Raw genomic sequence first — 20,571 nt, forward strand, 5'->3', positions numbered from 1 at the left:
TGTGCATGCTCTGTTGCCTGTGTCTATGTGCCTATGGTTCTGTCAGTGTGATCATGTGATGTATCTGACCCCAGGAATGTGTCAATAAAGTTTCCCCTTCCTGGGACAATGAATTCACGGTGTTCTTATTTTTATTTCCAGGAGTGTATTATAGCAATACTTTAATAGTTGTTTATTTAAAAACCTTTAACCCGCTGTTTCTCCCCCATTTCCGAAAATGCCGAAACACGTATTTATTTATTTGTGACCGAAGAACCAAATACCAATTTTCGTAGGTCAAGCTTCAAAAATGCCTTAAGAGCGACATTTTTCAAAAATTCTTTCATCTCTTGTTTCACTCCCGTAGATGTGTAATTTCGAAAAATACCTTCTTAAGCGACTACTGCAGTGTAAGATCAGCACCCTCCCCAAATTCCGAGTTTTTATCGTTAGTTGCTTGGGCCGGGCGATAATAATCAGTCAGGACACTGCCTTTCATACATGTACAGATAATTAATTCTAAGAAAGAAAAATAGATTTTATTTGCTGTGCTTCAGAAGCTGTGAAGTATATCGTAAGAACTGAACTACAACCAGGATCTGGATAATGCAATGGCAGAAATGCACAACAGAATGCCACTTCGTAATACTGGGCAGGAGTTCACTTAAGTAGTGGTAAGAAACAACTTTTGAGACTTCCGCCTCACGGTTTTTTAGCCCAGTCTTCAGAAAGATCTGAGAGAAAGCTAAATAATTAGATTGCTTCTTTTACACAGGTACGACCTGCGCTTTCTTCCAGCTACTGGACACGGTTGTTTTATTCGAGGGACCTACAGTAGAGTGTAGTTAAGAGAGGGGCTAACCCAGCAGCAAATTGGGTACAAAATCTGACAGGGATTCTATCAGACCCTGAGGCCTTGTTAAATTTTAGCGATTGCAGCTGTTTCGCAATGCCACTGAGACTAATATCTATTTCACTCATATTTACAGAGGTACAAGATTAAGTTGAGGCAATACTCCTGGGTTTTTCTTTGTAAAGGAATATTTGAAAACAGAGTAAAGCGTTTTACTCTTAATTTCAGCTCGTGCTTTGTGGATGTGTGACTGGACACTAACTATAGTGCCACTAACAGCCTTCACATATGAACAGAACTTCTTTGGGTTTTGTGAAGGACCACTTTACATTATTCTGCTATGGTAGTCATTGAAGGCATCACGCATTGGTCTCTTGACAGCCAAACGCGTCGCATTCAGCATTTATCTATACTCCTAGGCTTCCTTTTAAATTTGTTATGCAGTAATCTGTTTCTTTAGAAGTTTCTTTACAGTTACTGTGTATCATAGAGTTTCCCTCCTATTATGAGCTTGTAATGTGCGCGTGACACAGTACTCGTTAAAGCCTGTGCTATGGTAATTGAGCGGGGTTCACCTTATGAGATAGGATTTTTGTATAGATATCGACCGCGTGTAACTGAATGGTGGAAAATCAGACTTACGCCCACTCTGTAATAACAATGATCCGTCAAGCAAGTTCGAAATGCAATTACACGCCAGGATGGACCAAAAGCAACACTGAAGATGCTACCAATTTGATAATAATACGGTCGCCAGCCTAATTAGGCGTTAACTGAGTTTCTTCCCTGTACAAGTTGGTATATATTCATGCAAAACAACAAGTTGTAACACTGCATAATATAGTAGAATTTTAGAACCAAAAAATCTATTGAACTGATAGTTTTACGTTCTGTATAAATATGGTAAAACCATGAATACATAACACTACACTATAATGTATACTACAAAACTTTATACTGTCTATTAATCTGATTAAAATAGGTTACCCTAGAAATATCACTTTCGTGCCACACACAAAATGTCAATTTTGATAAAGATAAAACACGGATAAATTTTGACTTTTATATTGACTTTGAATTTTGCTGGTCAAACCAATTTAGAACACTTCAGAATTCAAATGAATAAAAGGGGGGGGGGGGGAGGAGACTGAAGCTGTTATGATCACTGTGTTAAAAAAATGATTACTGAATTTATTATGCGTTCAAGATTTCCAGTACTCTTTTCATCTTATTTACTGCTCCTTTAAAAACCTTTATATCTGCCTCGAAATAATTAAACTTCTTTACTATATCAACATTAAAGTTATCTTTCAACTTCGTTAGACTTTCGTTATTCATTTACTGGTTCATTAACGAAACAGTTCTTTGAACATCATTCTAACATAGTTAGGTCTGCAAGTAATTATTATTAACACAAAATTTAATTTTTCATTTCGGGACACTCGGATTGCACAACATTTGGAAAGGTCGCTGTCTAGGTTAGTTGTGAGGATAATTAAATGATGGGAAAGTTCTGGTAAAATTTATGTTATTATTGAACAGTTCACTCTATGGTCCATACGAATACAGTACTAAAAGTTTCAACCTGCTTGTATCGATGCGGCGGTTGGCGGGCGGCGAGATGGCGAGGCACAGAGCACACATACAACCACAGCTATGGCTCTTGATGTATCGTCACTTTAATTCTTCTTAGCGTCGCAACACTTTTCCATTTAGTGCGTATGGAATTTTGCCATGCTGTGTGGGCGTTGGAACAGCATACCCGAGGCTCAGTGAAGCTATGTATTCCAGGAGAGCCTCGTCGCTCCAGAAGGTGTTGCTCAAACCAGTGCCAAACTCCAACTACTACTGCTGAGCCCGTTGTGCCGTGCAGTGCCCGCGCGCATTTTCCCGCGCTCGCCTGCCATCCACCTTTTACCGCTCTCTTACAGACAGGGTATTCACCCGAGGTTTTGCACTCTACACATCCTAACACATTGCCTACGTATGGACCAGACGCTCAGTTACAATTTTAAACATCTTACAACAGTTTCAACATTTGTTACATTTCAATTCTATTACAATATTACTTGACATTTGACATAAACATCAATATTCACATTGAAACTTGTTTACAGTTTTCTTAACACAATGGCATGAAAGAAAAAAAATGAAATCAGAACATCAATTACACAAATGTATCGAAAAATCAGAAGAAAAAAATTATTTATATGTACAATAGTACAGCGTCGTTGTTGTTACAAGCTGTGCTATTGGATACATAACTATCCAATGCATGGTCAAGTATTCTTTTGAACTTGAGGCATAGTTCGCCTTCCAGCTCTTGTCTTGAGCTAAACATTTAAACGTCACAAGTTCCTCAGTGACACATGACACTACCGCTTCTCTGTCTACTGTACATGTAAATCTTGCTGCTTGTTTCAGTTACTCTTTGCAGCTTGGTATTCATTGCTGCTATAACTGTCTCATGGTCATTGATACCAGTTTCGATGTGGACTTCCCCAAAGAGGTCAGGTCTGTTTGTTGCTGTTAGACCCGCAACTCCATCATGCTGCCTCCGTTGCTTTGCTGTACGAACTCCTGCTCTGCCTCGTGCGGCTGGCTTCCCTGTTAGGTGTACGTTGGCTGTCGTGACTTCTGGCCGGTCTTCATACTAGCGCCAATCTGCTGAGGCTCCGCGTGGCTTCCTTGTGGTGGCGCTTGGTCACAAATCGTTCTGGACAAGGCGCCAACAGCAGACGGGTTTCAAAACACATAAACGGAACACAAACGAGCAGGGAATCATTCTGGCCACGAAGAGGACCGCAAATGGGGAACTCGGCTGACGTAAGTGACTTCGACGAAGAGCAGAGTGTTATGCCCGGCACGTGGGAAAGAGCATCTCGAAAACGAAGAAGCTTGTCGGCTGTTTGTGTGCTGCTGTCGTGAGCATCTATGGATAGTGGTGGAAGGATGGTAAAACTAGGGGTGCATGACAAGGTGTTGGACGTCCACGTCTCATCACACAAAGTGGAGTTTGGAGGCTTGCCGGCTCTGTAAAGCAGGATCTGTGGAAGATCTAACGACAATGTACGATAATGGTGTCGGATCACATATTTCGAAGTTAACTTTTCAGACAACATCACTGAAGATGGGCCTCCGCAGCAGAAGATTCGTAACTGTTCCGATATTGACCCAACGACGTCGTTAATTCTGATTGCGTTGCTGACGGAATGATCAACACTGGACCGTGGATCAACGGAGATGCGTCGCCTGGTCTCAGGAATAACCTTTATTGCCACACTACGTCGATGGTAGTATTTGGAGACGCCGTCATTCAGAAAAACATGTATCGCGCCACCGACGCACGTCCGAGCGGGCAGTGTTATGCTACGGGAGGTAGTCACATGGCTTTGCATGAGAGCTGTGGTAGTAATCGAAAGTACCGAGACAGTTGTGGACTACGCGAAGCAGGCCGGTGTGGTATAGTAATTGAAATGCTTATTTTTATTTTATTTGAGTTATTTGGATGAGTTATAATGCCAATTTTTGTTTGAAATTTGTAAGTTTATTAATATAATAAAATAATTTAAATTGTTCACTTTTTTACTAGTATGTATTTTAGACCATAGCGATATCTTCTATCCTGTTAGCTCTCTCTCAATTAGAATCTCGGTTGCATTTATGCTTGTTATTGAAAATCTTTATTTGTGGAAGTTTCGTTTAGTACGAGTTACGAATAGCACAGAATCAAAAGTAGTCTCTGGTTCAGCTTCGTTATTTATGGATTTTAATATGTGCAGTTACTGAAGTGTTACGATTTTACATCTGAGACTGATTGGTTTAAAAATACTAGACTGTACGTACTACAATTTTGAAGTCAGTCTCAATTCAACAGCAGTTAAAGAATTTTCATAAGAAGTTAACTTCCGATCGCAGCATAGAGCGACCGGCTGACTGTCATTTACTTGAGGGATTTCACCGCCTACATTGCAACAACCTATCTGACTTTCAGCGTGTAATCTGACTTGAAAACTTAATTACGACGAATATAAGGTGTGAAGACATTTATTTCGACTCTAAATGCTTGAAATTAATTCTAATTAAAAACAAATAGTGTTTTTTCACCGAATTAGACTGAGCTTGCTTAGTAACAGAGCTTATGAACAAACAATTTACGACGATATCAAGCTACGTTACGTCCGCTATTATTGTTTCAAGAGATTTTAATGAAGTTTGTGACTCGTCCTCCCAGCATTAAATAAAAATAAAGTGGACACTACTCTGGAGATCGAAGACATCGTCACCCACCAACTTAATAAAATAAAGCTTAGCACCTACGAAAGACTACAAAAAGGAGAAGGAGCTATATTCTGTTGTAGGTATAGGTTTTTAATCAGCCTTCTATCCCTCCAGCCGACACCATTCTTCCTTAGAATTTATTCCACTGTACTCTATCAAAGTCTTCCTCCAGTCTTTCAGTGTATCTCTCACCTGTAATTCTCATCAGTTCAACTGCATCTAATATACCTTTCCCGCTGGCTGGTGTGGCCGAGCGGTTCTAGGCGCTACAGTCTGGAACAGCGCGACCGCTACGGTCGCAGGTTCGAATCCTGCCTCGGGCAAGGATGTTTGTGATGTCCTTACGTTAGTTAGGTTTAAGTAGTTCTAAGTTCTAGGGGACTGATGACCTCAGAAGTTAAGTCCCATAGTGCTCAGAGCCATTTCGAACTATTTTGACTACGTGAACAATATTGCGGACCATCTGCATTCTTTCACGCTCCATGTCTTATCTGGCGGCGGAGCCATCTTCCAGCTGGATAACTGTCTGTGTCCCAAGGCCACATACCAGTGCTATGGCTGATCTGTCTAGTGAAAGAAAGCACTATAAATTCCACATAGCCTGAAAAGATAAAGAGGGACACCAGTTTTTTTTTTAAAATCACTTTTTAGCCTGTCTGCGTATTTAAGATATTGGTTTGTGTGTACAGGTGCAACATTGTAATGTTACGGTAGTTCCGTTGGGGTAGGTTTGATTTTCGCGGACATTATGAGGATAAGGGGTTTTCGAAGTCACAGCTTTCTGTTTATTTCCCGCGAGATTTAAATGACTGGATATTTAGTGGAGGAGAGGCAGTGGTGTTAACAGCCTGATCAACAGAGTTTGCGCAAATGTGAAGGATTATATTCCAGATCACTCTGTAGTGTTCCATAGAGTGAAAAGAAGAGGCATAAGTGGAAGAACATGTGTAGCTTATCGTGAAAGAGTATTAATAAACTGTATGTGCTGATGCACAAAGAAAATAAGAATGTTAATGTTAATGTTTTTGAAACATGTGATGTCCAATACGGGTTTTGCTAATGCTCTAAAGCAACTTCATAAATGGAAGTAAATAATAATCATACAAAATTTGTGGCAATTAAAAATTTGCGTCTGCAGTAAATAAATCTTTATGGCAAGTTTTATGATAAGCTTCAAAATCATTATTTTTCACTGTTCATGAATACACACAATTGGCGCACATGTCTTTTATATCGGAACAGTTGACGAAAATTGAAAAACTTAAGTTCTGAAACTGGTCGCAGCGCAGCTCTTCTTGGCTTTTGATTCACATTTCCTGTCTGAAGGTTTCTCTTCAGTCGTCGTTCATTCCGTTCTTGCAGGATCTTTTTCCGGCCGCAGTGACGTCGGAGATTTGTTGTTTTACTGGATGCCATATTCACGGTACAGTCGTGAAATGGTCGTACGGGAAAATCCCACATCATTGCTACCTCGGAGATGCTGTGTTCCATCACTCGTGCATCGACTATAACACCACAGAAGCGCCAAAGAAACTGGTATAGGCATGCGTATTCAAATACGGGGATATTTAAACAGGCAGAATACGGCGCTGTGGTCGGCAACGCCTATATATAACAACAAGTGTGTGGTGCAGTTGTTAGATCGGTTACTGCTGCTACAACGGCAGGTTATCAAGATTTAAGTGAGTTTTAACGTAGTCTTATAGTCGGCGCACGAGCGATGGAACACAGAATCTCCGAGGTAGAGATGATGTGGGATTTTCCCGTACGACCATTTCACGAGTGTGCTGTGAATATGGGATCCAGTAAAACAACAAATCTCCGACTTCGCTGTGGCTGAAAAAAGATTCTGCAAGAACGGAATCAACGACGACCGAAGAGAAACGTTCAGACAGATACAAGTGGAACACTTCCCTAAATTGCTGCAGATTTCAATGCTGGACCATCAACAAGTGTGAGCGTGAGAACCATTCAACGAAACAATGCGCTTTCAGAGCCGAAGGCCCACTCTTGTACTCTTGACGACTGCACGACACAAAGCTTTACGCTTCGCCTCGGCCCGTCAACACCGACAATGGACTGTTGATGACTGGAAACATGATGCCTAATAGGACGAGTCTCGTTTCAAATTGCATCAAGCGGATGGACGTGCACAAATATAGAGACAACCTCATGAGTCCATGGACCCTGAACGTCAGCAGGGGACTGTTCAAGCTTTCGGAGGCTCTGTAATGGTGTGGGCCGTGTACAGTTGGAGTGATATGGGACTCTTGATACGTCTAGATACGAATCTGACAGGTGACACGCACATAAGCATCCTGTCTGATCACCTGCAGTCTTTCATGTCCGTTGCGCATACCGACGGACTTGGGCAACTGCAGCAGGACAATGGGACACCCGACAAGCTCAGAATTGCTTCAGAATGGCTCCAGGACCACTCTTCTGAGTTTAAACACTGCCGCTGGCCACCAAATTCCCCAGGTATGGACATTATTGAGCATATCTGGGATGCCTAGCAACGTGCTGTTCAGGACAGATCTCCACGCCCTCGAACTCTTACGGATTTATGGACAGCCCTGCAGACATCATGGTGTCATTTCCCTCCAGCACTACTTCAGACATTAGTCGAGTCCATGCCACGTCGTGTTGCGGCGCTTTTGCGTGCTCGCGGGGGACCTACACGATGTTAGGCAGGTGCACCAATTTCTTTGGCTCTTCAGTTTAATATGCTACTGCAGTAAATTAATCTTTATAGCACTTTTTACGATATGCCTCAAAATAATTATTTTTCACAATACACAAATGTACACATTTGATGCATAGGCCTCTTTTCTTGGAATTGAAGCAAAGTTTTCTGCATTTTGAGGCGTTCCTTGACTCAACAAATTTTAGTAGTTGACCAACATTGTAAAACCTAACTTCTGAAAATGGGTCCAAAACAGCTCTTCTTGGTTTCTTAGACACATTTTTTGCAGCATCTACATCTTCTCTGCACAGAGGAACTCCTCTTCTTCTATCTGCTGACACGTCATCTTAATGTCCTTATTGTTTACCAGTCAGTTTCATCAACTCAGCAGGACGGTCTTCAGTCAGAGACGAGAATTCGCCATCTTTCTAATCAGATAATTCTGTTTTGTTGTCATTAAGAAGAGCTTCTAATTGCTCATCAGTTAATGTTTCACACATTGCTGTAGAGTGTAGACATAATGGTTATTTCAGTATTCCATTATCGAAGACTAAATTGAAATTAGTAAATAGGCGATATGACCTGAGGTCATTTCATACACACATAAAAAAAGTTTTGCATCACCTCGGTTCCGAGAGTTCCCGAACCTGTACAGAAAATTGGAACAGAGATCAACGTAAACATCATTTCCGCCCATTTTATTGTTCATGAAAACCACACGTTGCATGTTGTACCACCATACAGTGACACTTTCAGAGGTGGTGGACCAGATTACTGTACACAACGGTACCTCTAATACCCTGTAGCACGTCCTCTTGCATTGATGCATGCCTGTATTCATAGTTTCATACCATCCAAAAGTTCATCAAGGCACTGTCGGCGCGGATTGTCCCACTCCTCAACGGCGTTGATCCCTCAATGTGGTTGGTGGGTCCTGTCGTCCATAAACAGAGTTTTCAATCTATCTCAGGCATGTTCGATAGGGTTCATGTCTGGAGAAGATGGTGGCCATTCTAGTCGAGCGATATCGTTATCCTGAAGGAAGTCATTCACAAGATGTGCACGATGGGGGCGGGAATTGTCATCCATGAAGACGAATGCCTCGTCAATATGCTGCCGATATGGTTGCACTATTGGTTGGAGGATGTCATTCACGTATCGTACAGTGCCTTCCATGACCACCAGCGGCGTACGTCGGCCTCACATAGTGCCACCCCACAACAGCACGGAACCTCCACCTTACTGCACTCGCAGGACAGTGTGTCTAACGCGTTCAGCCTGACCGGGTTGCCTCCAAACACGTCTCCGACGATTGTCTGGTTGAAGGTATGTGAGACACTGATCATGCAACCTATTACGCACAGTTTGAGTCGTAACACGACATCCTGTGGCTGCGCGAAAAGCATTATTAAACATGGTGGCGATGCTGTCAGGGTTCCTCCGAGCCATAATCCGTAGGTAGCGGTCATCTACTGCAGTAGTAGCCCTTGGGCGGCCTGAGCGAGACATGTCATCGACAGTTCCTGTCGCTCTGTATCTCTTACATGTCCGAAAAACATCGCTTTGGCTCACTCCGAGACGCCTGGACACTTCCCTTGTTGAGGGACCTTCCTGGCAGTAACAATACTGACGTGATCGAACCGCGGTATTGACCATCTAGTCATGGTTGAACAACTGACAACACGCACCATGTACCTCCTTTCCGGTGGAATGACTGGAACTGATCGGCCGTCGGACACCCTCCGTCTAACAGGCGCTGCTCGAGCATGGTTGTTTACTCCTTTGAGCGGGTTTAGTGACATCTCTGAACAGTCAAAGGGACTCTGTCTGTGATACAATATCCACAGTCAACGTCTATCCTTAGTAGTTCTGGGAATCGGGGTGATACAAAAATTTTTGATGTGTGTAGTAATTTATACAGTTCTGGACTAATTCTCAACATGTAGAACAGTATGCAAACGTTAGATATAAGTCACAGATTCTTAGTCTATTATTCAGGCACAATAATTACTATTAAGTGCCTTTTCGATTTATTGAAGTACCCTTTTTCCGCGTACGACTAGCTGTAAACTAACACACGAATGGGTCTTTGAAAGGTAGTGTGGCCTGATTTTGAAAGTAAAAACTAGGAGACCTACACTCACGGACCGACGGTCTATAAGCGGAAAAATACGCCTGTTTGCGGATTAAAAAAATAATAAACGGAGATCCAACGTGTGGTACGAGGGAACAAAGAGGTTAAGACACAACTCTCAAACACCGCACGGAAAGCTCGTGAACTGAGGAAGAAACTGTGTCCGATGAGGCGGCTGTCTCTGCCCCACGAGGGCACGGAGCGAGGTCGCCCAGTAGTTAGCACACTGGACTCGATTTCGGGAGGATGACGGTTCATATCCATGTCCGGCCATCCAGATTTAGGTTTTCCGTGATTTCGCTAAATCGCTCCAGGCAAATGCCGGAATGGTTCTTCTGAAAGGGCACGGCCGCCTTCCTTCCGCGTTCTTGAAACATTCCGAGCTTCCGCACCACCTCTAATGACTTCGATATCGACGGGACGTTAAACCTTAATCTTCCTTCTTCTTTTCGAGGTCTTCCAGCATAATATGCCACACCACTCTTCCTTATTCTTTAAATGACAGGAAAGTGTATTTTGATGCTGAACATATTGAAACGACCTGGTTATGTTAGGAACCGTTCACTGCGATTCAGGAAAGCTTTACAATGCTCTAAAAATTCTGGAAAGTTTTCTTGGATGTTCTGACAACGTCTGCAATGTTCTGGATTTTGAAATGTGTAGTATAATGTTTTGGAACTATAAAAATCATTGCTATTTTCTAGAAATAGTCGATATCTGGGTGCATATAAGGCACCTACGTTCTGCTCAAAACGTTACTAATAAATGAAAATTCGGAGTGTAAATTTACAAAATTCATACGTAATCAGTAAGTGATGTCCACATCCAAAACGTACAAAAAGTATTTGGGTAACCTCAAGTGAAAACACAAAGAGACAAGGTGGCATTTAGAGTTGAATGAGATGAATCAGAAGAAAGACTAGCCTCCAAATGGTCATATGTTGTCAATGAATGGCAGCAATTCAGAGGGAGACATAGCAAGAGGCGCGCGGGATCGCCACGTGGTCCGAGGCGCTCTGTCACAGTTCGCGCGGCTCCCCCCGTCGGAGGTTCGAGTCCTCTCTCGGGCATGGGTGCGTGTGTTGTCCGTAGCGTAAGTTAGTTTCAGTTAGATTAAGTAGTGTAAAAGCTTAGGGACGGTGACGTCAGCAGTTTGGTTCCATAGAACTTACCACAAATATCCAATTTCCATAGCAAGAAGAAAATAATATAATTAAATCTTTTCACCATTGGTAGGCATGTATCAGAAAAAAGGTCTATTATACACACAGAAATTTTCAAGTCATTTCGTGAATGAGATATGCTAAGAAGAAAACAAATGTTCAAGCGAAGGGAATCAACACCTAATAGTAGAATATGTGTGTGTTTTAAGAATTTATATAATACACAGAGAGGAAAAAAGCGCAACAACAAGGAGTTGTGCGACATAAATGAAAGTTGGTAGGGGTGTTTCTACATTTGAAAGATGATATCTAGTCAAATTTCGTGCCAGTCGCATAAGAGTGGCGCTAGTAGAAACACTGTGAAGATACAAATCAGGTTTGCTTCAAATACACCACGGTGTAACGGTCATGAGCATTAGTTACCTTTGAGATTCGACTTTGTCAGTTGATGTTAGCCAACAATGCCTTTAAGGCGACAAAGATGCCATTACCACCACATCACTGAGCTTGAATGAGAGCTTGTAATAGGGCTAAAAGATGTTGGAGGCTCCTTCTGCGATACTGCAGAAAGATTTGGCGGGAATGCAGCCACTGCACATGATTGATGGCATCGGTGTTCGTGAGAATATGTACAGTCGCAAGAAGACTGAGTTCAGGACAAGCACGTTGCACTGGCGATTGGGAAAACCGTCGTGTTCGGCGTATGGCTCTGGCTCACCGCACTGCATCTGCAGCAGCATTTCAAGAACAGCTCCGAGCCAGATGCCCTGTAGCGTGCATTCCACCGGCCCCAAACCACTTCCATTTGCGATTTCAGTGGCGTCACGCGAGAGCTCGTTGAAGGGCAGGATGGAGGTCTGTTTTCTGATGAAAGCTGGTTCTGCCTCAGTGCCAGTGACGTCTGTGTCTTGGTTAGAAGAAAGGCTGTTGAGGGCCTGCAACCAACCACTCTGCGTGATACACACTGGACCCATACGTGGACTTATGGTCTGCGGTGTGATTTCGTATGACAGCACCTCGATTGCAAAACTGTATGGTAATCTGATGATTCGACCTGAACAGCATTCCAGGAGGTGTTTTCAAACAGAATAACGCTCGCCCACTGCCGCTGTAGCAACCCTACATGCACATAGTGTTGGAATATTGCGTTGGAGTGCTCGATCACCAGTCAGTCTCCATTCGAGCACATAAGGGACACCATCGGTGACAATTCCAGCGTCATGCCGAACCACATTATCCGTCCCTGTATTGACTGACCAGATGAAACAGGCATAAAACTCCATCCCACTAAGTCACTTCCGGTACCTGTACAACATAATGCACACACATTTGCATGCTTGCACCGAACATTGTAGCGAGTACATCGCTTCTTAATGTACCAGCAGTTGACATTTGCAATGGCTTATCTCGCGTTTGCATTAACATTGCAATGTTAATCACTTAAACATGTTACCTAGACAAATGTATTCCCGAAATTTCATTACTCTTGCAACGTAACCCTCAGGTTGTGCGTTGGGTTGAGTGTGAGTAGAACTCTACCCAGTGGGAGGATTACCGTTACCTAACGAGTCCAGAGCTTATGCAAGTTGCCCTCTGTAGCTTTGGCTCAAAATTCGCGTGGTTCACGAAACAATAGGCCTGAGACTTAATAGTGGGGTGTTAATGATTCAGCAAGGTGGTTTAATTAACCCACCAGTTTATAAAGGCAACGGATAACGCATCTATAAAAGCCGCTACAGAAAGTACCTAAGCAGAGCTTATTAGGGGGCACCTGATCTTTCAATATTTGTTGATTAGATCAAACATGTGACTAGCTAATGGGATTCATTTGTCTCTCATCTCTTAGGGAAGATTAATTAATTTCTTATTTTCTGTACTGGGGCATTTGAGCAATTTGAAATTTGACTATGGCTTTAAATTATTGATGACAGGTTTGAGGAAAAACTATTGGCAGTTCTATACTGATTGGAATTTATTGTCTAAATGATACCAAGACAATTGTTAACACATTAGTACTAAGCAAGAACCAAAGTTATACAACTGCAAGGGCATCAGCCCTATTTACTCACAACGAGGGTCTCTCTAACAAAATAAGCCTATGGTTGTTACCACGCAATTGTGGGAAGGGGGGATGGAGTGCTCACCTGGCTTCAGTGTAAGTACATATTTAACCATACAGTCATGCCTAGACCCGTGCTTTGATTTGGTATTATTACTAAATACTACAACTGAAACGCAGAGCAAGACCATCTATCGAAAACTCAAGTATACTGGTCAGTACCAACAGGATGCCCGATATGCTAACATGTGTTTCATAAGGATATAGCAAGTTGTGTGCTTATATTTGGTGTGGCAATTCGCATTCATTTATGTGTTAAGACTACACACACACAGTATCACATTCCAGGACCCAGCATTCCCTACTAAATATAGCTGGCTTGAATTGTAACCCGTAAATTAGAGCAAATAATTTTCAGACACATTTACTGTTAGATAAAATGGGGCACACACGCGCATTTACTTCGTACCAAGTGGCTGGGAAATGATGCAACTATCAGGGCCATCAAAACTATACATAAAATGGGGGCTCTTTCAAATAGATAGTACCTTACTATGCATGTTTCAGGGTAAACATCATTATAAAGCAAAAGGTAAAGTGGCGGGAGAACGCTTATCTAGTACCACGTGGCGGTAAAGTTACGCGAAGGTTAATGACAGCAGAATTATCCATAAAAAAATCGTAAATCTCTCTGATAAACGGTATCGTTCACTGAAGATTGCGTGGCAGCCACCATTATTCTAAAGCAAAGTGGTTGGAGGAGCTCAATAACGTTTACATCGTACAACGTGGCGGGGAGAGTTATACAAGTCTTAATAGCAGCACAAATTATACCGAAAAACGGAAATTTCTCTATTAACCTGTATCGCGCACTGAACATTTCGCGCCAAGCTCCATTATTCTAAAGCAAAGTGATTAAAGGAACTGAAGAACATCTACCTATTACCACGTGGTGCCAGAATCACACGAGTATTAATGCCGGTAAAATCGGAGCTCATTACCAGGTAAACAGTACTGTACTCCGCAAGTTACACAGTAAACTTCATTCTTAGCAGGGCAAAATGTTTAAAGAGGAGGACACACGCACATCTACCAACTAACATTGGTCCCAGCTCGCACAAATGGGTAAGTTGGAGTAACTCAAAGCAAGGAAAATTCACGAAATCTTGACACCCCAGATTAACTCGACCTTTCATTGCAGTCGTGCACTACTGTTTAATTATTCAATTGGGTCTCATATTGATAAATCTGACCTGTTTTCTTATAAATGGCCGTTGACCCCGTTTCGGGCCAAAAAGAGCCCGCTCACATTTCCGAACATCAAATTTAATTTTAGGCACGTATTTATAATCACGGAACTAATTTACTAGCGAAACTGTACTGAAGCTAATTGAACATCTAAGCGATAACCGATCTATACTTTAATGACATGACCATTACTCCAATTGGCCACATGGCAGGAAACTGTGTATGCAAAGAAAACATCGAAAGAAAAATCATAAAAATCCCCCCAAAACTTTACTATAAAGAAGAGAGCACACAAAAAGGCACGAAATGAAGTATCTATCTTCACACTTAGACCCAAAATACGACCTTGAGCTTAGGGCCCATGGTCCATGCTTGTGGAAGGCACAAACCCAAAGTTCTTACGGAAATTTAAAGCAAATAGCGAAAATAAGTTCTCTTATGGGGGTTTGCCGGTAATGTTACACCTGCTTCCAGCATCCTGACCTTAATCAGCAGCAGTTTTGAAACATTCCAATACCTTACATCATACTACCGTAAAGTGCAGAACTCCAACTTCTGCGCTCTGTGCCGCGCCGCTGCCCAGGAACAAGTGCTCTTCCAACCGAATTCGCCTAACCGTTCCGCTTACAAACGTGGTGGGGGTGGCGCGCCAATCTGACAGGGCCAATTCGCACGCCTACGAGTCATCTTTGCCCTGACCTGCAAACTTGGTCTCTGCTAAACTTGTTCACGCTTGGGGGTTGGTACTACCCTACCACAGAACGACCATTCATGCAGTGCTACAATCTCTGCCTAAAGCTTTCTGCTAGTTCACACACTCCCTCATTTATACCGTCCAGGCCGTGGGAAACGTGGTACACAACAGAAAAAAAATTCAATAGATAACACTGTTTAGCCCATTCTCTCCTTTTGGACACCAGCTGAGGTATTACCTGCAAGAGAAGAAACTCTTGCTAATAATTTCTGCGTGCTTGATATTTAATAAAACATTGGAACGGTGAGGTATTACCTGCAAGAGAAGAAACTCTTGCTAATAATTTCTGCGTGCTAGAAGTTCAATAAAACATTGTAATGGTACAACAAGTTCCGTTTCACTCTATTGTAATTATTTTTAGTGTTGCGATTTTTATTCCGTTAGTATCCTTGAGAGCTCAGTTACAGACCATTCGCAATTGTATAATTTTTGTGTGGTCAAAATAACTTCACTAACAGAAGGTAAGTGATAACAAATATAAAAACGCGGGACAAAATAGCTATTACTTTTCTTTTGAAAATAGTGAGCGTGTACAAATTTATTACAGTACTTGCAAATAATACTGCCATAGAATCCGGAAAGCCCAAAGTATTACGGTTGATTTTCAGTGAATATCAGGGGAGGTAAGAAGACATACGGCGTCCATTATTGGAGTCACGATGTAACAGAGATTTGCTAGATTTTCGACAAAATAAGGAAGGTAAGATAAATAACATTTCTTTAGAATTTCTATAATCGTTAGGTGAACTGACAACCAAACAGCTGTTCAAGTTGATATGTAGAATCTATGAGGCTGGAAAGATAGCATCAGACCTTCGGAAAAAAATCATTCACACAATTCCGAAAACAGAAGGGGCAGAGAAATGTGTGAACTACGCACAATCACCGTAACAGTTTGCGTATCTGCTGCATTCATGGGGCACAGAGGCTCCACGCGTTGCAGTAGAGTGTGCGAGGTTGTCTGCGCAACAGGCGTATCCCTCCGGATGACACTAGACTTCTTGTCCAGCGTATTCCAGGGCAAAGAGGAGACGCAGGCGGCTCCGCCTTTGCCGTACTATTTTGCTGCGCCGGTTACATGGGCGGAACTACAGATTTACTCAGTATCCTTCCGCCCGCGGAATATTCAGGGGTTTGGACAGGGGGACAACAGCAAACCCATCAAGTACGGCACTTGGCAGAGGCCTTGGACTCCTGCTGCTCGACGTCACGAGAGCTTTCGGTTCCGTGTGGCATGAAGGACAACACATGGAGTCCCAACAGCACACGTGTTATTACCGTGCAACTACTTGGATGGGTGTACCTTCCATGTTCGTGCTGCCGACTGAGTGTCATCATGTCCCAACGCCGGCAGTTTGCCCCAAGAGTCGATGCTTGCCCCGATCCTATACAACTTGTATACAGCAGACATCCCCACAACACGCCGGGTGAAGCTGGCTTTATACGCTAGTGAAACAGCGTTGTGTTCCAAGAGCCTTAACGCACGCACACTGTACGACAAAGTGGCCGCTACATTTCCACCTAAACAAGACGCAGGCCATCATCATCACAAAGAGGTTGGTGTCGGCATATCTTCCATCTGTCATCGTCAGGACAACATCCGTAAACTGGTCATCGTCTGCCTGTTACCTTGGCGTCACGCAAGACAGACGTCTGACTTAACGCCAAGGCACAAAAGAAGTGCGTGGTAGGGTTCTTGGACGACTGAGGGACCTGTATCCGGTTCTCAGCCCAGACTCTATGCTGCCTACCCATGCCGATCTTGCCATCTACAATGCCTCGTACAACATCTCCTCGCGTGTGCAGCAGTGGCCTGGGGCCATGCTGGCGACACCCACATCTGACGGCTGCAAGGAATTCAGCAAATAGCTCTGCAACAGGCTCTCAACACTCCTCTGGACTACCCCTCGCGAGGACTTCACCTACTGACCGGTGTATCGCGACTTAAAGAATGATATCGATATAGTGCAAGGAAGTTCAACCAACAAACTCCTAGCTCTGCAAATATACAAATCGAAAATTCGAGCAACAAAGCCTAGTACCGACTTATTCTAAGATGGCCACGCCACCTTCGGGACGAATATGGTGCCATAATTAGAAACATTAATGAAAACAACAAAACCTTTATATATGTAGCAGAAATAGGTTCCACTAAATTTGATACAGCTGAAAGGGTACAGTACTACCCGACATAGGGAAGATTTGTTTCATATGGTACAGTAATACCCGTCGTATAACAACATTCTTCGTTGTTCTTGTCAGAACAGCGGTTTGATGGTAACCCAATTTTATTCAATACGCTGAAACCGGATACTGATGTAGTAAAGAAGGACAATTTGTATATTTAATTATTCATATGTGCACTTTCTTCAAAAATAGATTCCTATATCCAGTTTTGTGATGTTTGAGAAATGAGGGAATGGTTTGTTGTCTGCTGACTACAGATAGTGTATGTATAATCCGTAATTATCTTTGAGACAGTCCTCTAGTCACCTTTGACAGGACCATAGAAAGGAAGTATTCCAGAGCACTTGAGGGCCTGGAGTGTGGCTGAGCAATACGGTAACAGGACCCTCCCCCACTTCTGAGGAAGCAAGGAATGGCCTGGTGAACGGCCATGTTCCGACACTCTGTCAAGGGTTCCTGAAGTTGAAACACATATGGAAATGATATGCATTTGGAATATTTAAGAGTAGCTAGAAATAATGATTTCCCTTTTCAGAATATCGACGAGAACAAAACTTTTTGGTGGGAGATTCTTGTAAAGGTAGGCAGGTGAGACCTCAAGGGGAAGTTAGGATTCTTTGGTAGTGACCAACGGTCACAATGAAACCACGTGTGGTAATTTTGAACTGAGATACTTGCGTGTGTAAGTTTAAGCTGAGAATATTTAAGAATTGCGTGTGCAGAATTTGAATTAGGAACAAGCACTTCCACATGTGAGTACTGACTTTGTCTCTATCTGACCAGGAGAAAGTGCAAAGCAGAAGTGCTTGTGGAAGCTTTCAGTTGACGATCCGTGTGTAAGATAATTAACTAATCATGATACCAAAATTACCGTTATTAATTACATTCGTGTGAAGCAAGTTAGAAATGTTGATACTCTGAGAGAGAAAAAGTTGAGTTAGCCATCTGCCCAGCAACGCAATGAGGGATACATTGCAGTGACTCCTCCAGAATGTGGTAGGTCCGTAGGAAAGGTTACGTGTGAAATTTAATCCGAAGGTCTGTGACTTGTTAATCTGGGTTGAAATCTTGTTGTGGGGAAGATTTGATACTTACTGGCTAAAGTCAGTTGTTCTGTTTTATTTTACATGTTTAATCTGTGTCATTTGAATGTGACGACTTAGTTACAAGTACTGTACCAAAAACAAGAATTTTCATTGAATAGCCTGACGGCTAGTAAATTCTCTAAGTTTTTAATGAATAAGCTTATGAGAGTGAGTGAGTGTGTGTGTGTGTGTGTGTGTGAGAGAGAGAGAGAGAGAGAGAGAGAGAGAGAGAGAGAGAGAGAGAGAGACATAGTGGATATCCATACCAATCCAGAAAGTACACTATAGTGATGAGGAAAACCATTAAGAGACCGTAGAATATCGAAATGTGTACATAATATCATTGCCCTATGGCGTCAGAAATACATTCTACAAGTGCTACTACTATTTCCATCTATAGCAATGTTTCCTCCTTGTTCTGAAATGTTATTTCACCGATTTAACGATCTGTTCTGTAATTTTAAATTTTATACACATTTTACCTAAATATTAATAGTAAATTTCTCATATTTTAGGCTTTAAAAAATAAAGACTATCTGATAGAGGACGCGCGCATCTAGCGCAAAGAGGTGAACAAAATCTAAAAAATTTTTGTATCTATATAAGACCGGTGTTTTACATTTTATAGCTGGTTTGCCAACGCATGAACCTGTGTTCAGTGTATGCCGCCTTTACGTATGAACTATATGTATTTCGCATAAATTTAGTTAGATTACAAATAAGCCTGGTTAAATACTGCACTTATTTTAGGTTTTAAAGTAAATTTTTTTTTGTAATGTTATAGAATCATAAGATGGTCTCTGTATGGCCGAAACCGGTTATGACTGCGTCATAGGAATGTGATTGCGTCTATAAATAAACAAAAAAAAATTTCGAGAAAGTGTTTCATAATGTGCTGATACGTTCTTTTCCTTTGTGTTTGTCACGATTAATGTACTGAAGAGCTACAGAAACTGAGCTGTAACATGGAAACAAAGCGATTCCGGACCGTCGTCCATATAACATATTCTCGTTCTTTAGGCGTGAGGCATTTTACCGAGGGAGGTGGCGCAGTGGTTAGACACTGGACTCGCATTCGGGAGGACGACGGTTCAATCCCGCGTCCGGCCATCCTGATTTAGGTTTTCCGTGATTTCCCTAAATCGCTCCAGGCAAATGCCGGGATGGTTCCTTTCAAAGGGCACGGTCGACTTCCTTCCCAATCCTTCCGTGAGGCATTTTCCGTGAAAGTTGTACCACACATTTTTGTTACACCCTGTATTATTGGTACGTGAGTAAACGACAGGTATTGTTTTTTGCCAGTGTGGAGCCCTGACGTGCGTTGTGCGGCAGTTACCCAGAATCCAGTGACGATACGTAAACAGTAAGTGTTGTTGTTGTTTGCACGCGGCCGGCAGAGCGAGGCGGTGTCGCTGTCGGTGTACTGCGGCGGCTGGGAGTCTGCGAGCCGGCGCTTGCGCGGCGCGCTGCTGCTGATGATGCGGCGCGCGGCCGCGCCCTGCAGGCTCAGCGCCGCCGGCCTGTGCACCATCAGCCGCGGCACCTTCCTCTCGGTGAGCGCCGCCCCGCACCGCTCAAAACAGCATCGCTGGTCCTCACTCTCTGACGCCCGACGACAAGGTTGTGTTGTGATGAGGATAAGCAGCGACATCAAAATACACTACTGGCCATTAAAATTGCTACACCACGAAGATGACGTGCTACAGACGCGAAATTTAATCGACAGCAAGAAGATGCTGCGATACGCAAATCATTAGCTTTTCAGAGCATTCAGACAAGGTGGGCGCCCGTGGTGACACCTACAACGTGCTGACATGAGGAAAGTTTCCAACCGATTACTCATACACAAACAGCAGTTGACCGGTGTTGCCTGGTAGAACGTTGTTGTGATGCTTCGTGTAAGGAGGAGAAATGCGTACCATCACGTTTCCGACTTTGATAAAGGTCGGATTGTAGCCTACCGCGATTGCGGTTTATCGTATCGCGACATTGCTGCTCGCGTTGGTCGAGATCCAATGACTATTAGCAGAATATGGAGTCGGTGGGTTCAGGAAGGTAATACGGAACGCCGTGCTGGATTTCAACGGCCTCGTATCACTAGCAGTCGAGATGACAGGCATCTTATACACATGGCTGTAACCG

At 42.9% G+C, this 20,571-nt stretch overlaps 1 protein-coding gene across 1 annotated transcript in view; it reads left to right on the forward strand.

The window, feature by feature from the left end:
* Positions 1-20,571, forward strand: part of LOC126456510 (odorant receptor 22c-like) — a 159,167-nt gene that overhangs the window by 53,799 nt on the left and 84,797 nt on the right. Inside the window, exon 6 of the mRNA XM_050092260.1 lies at positions 19,827-19,982. Within this exon, the coding sequence (XP_049948217.1) occupies positions 19,827-19,982 (156 nt within the window). The remainder of the gene's footprint in view (positions 1-19,826; positions 19,983-20,571) is intronic.

Source organism: Schistocerca serialis, chromosome 2 (genome assembly GCF_023864345.2).
Source record: "Schistocerca serialis cubense isolate TAMUIC-IGC-003099 chromosome 2, iqSchSeri2.2, whole genome shotgun sequence".
Lineage (NCBI taxonomy): Eukaryota > Metazoa > Arthropoda > Insecta > Orthoptera > Acrididae > Schistocerca > Schistocerca serialis.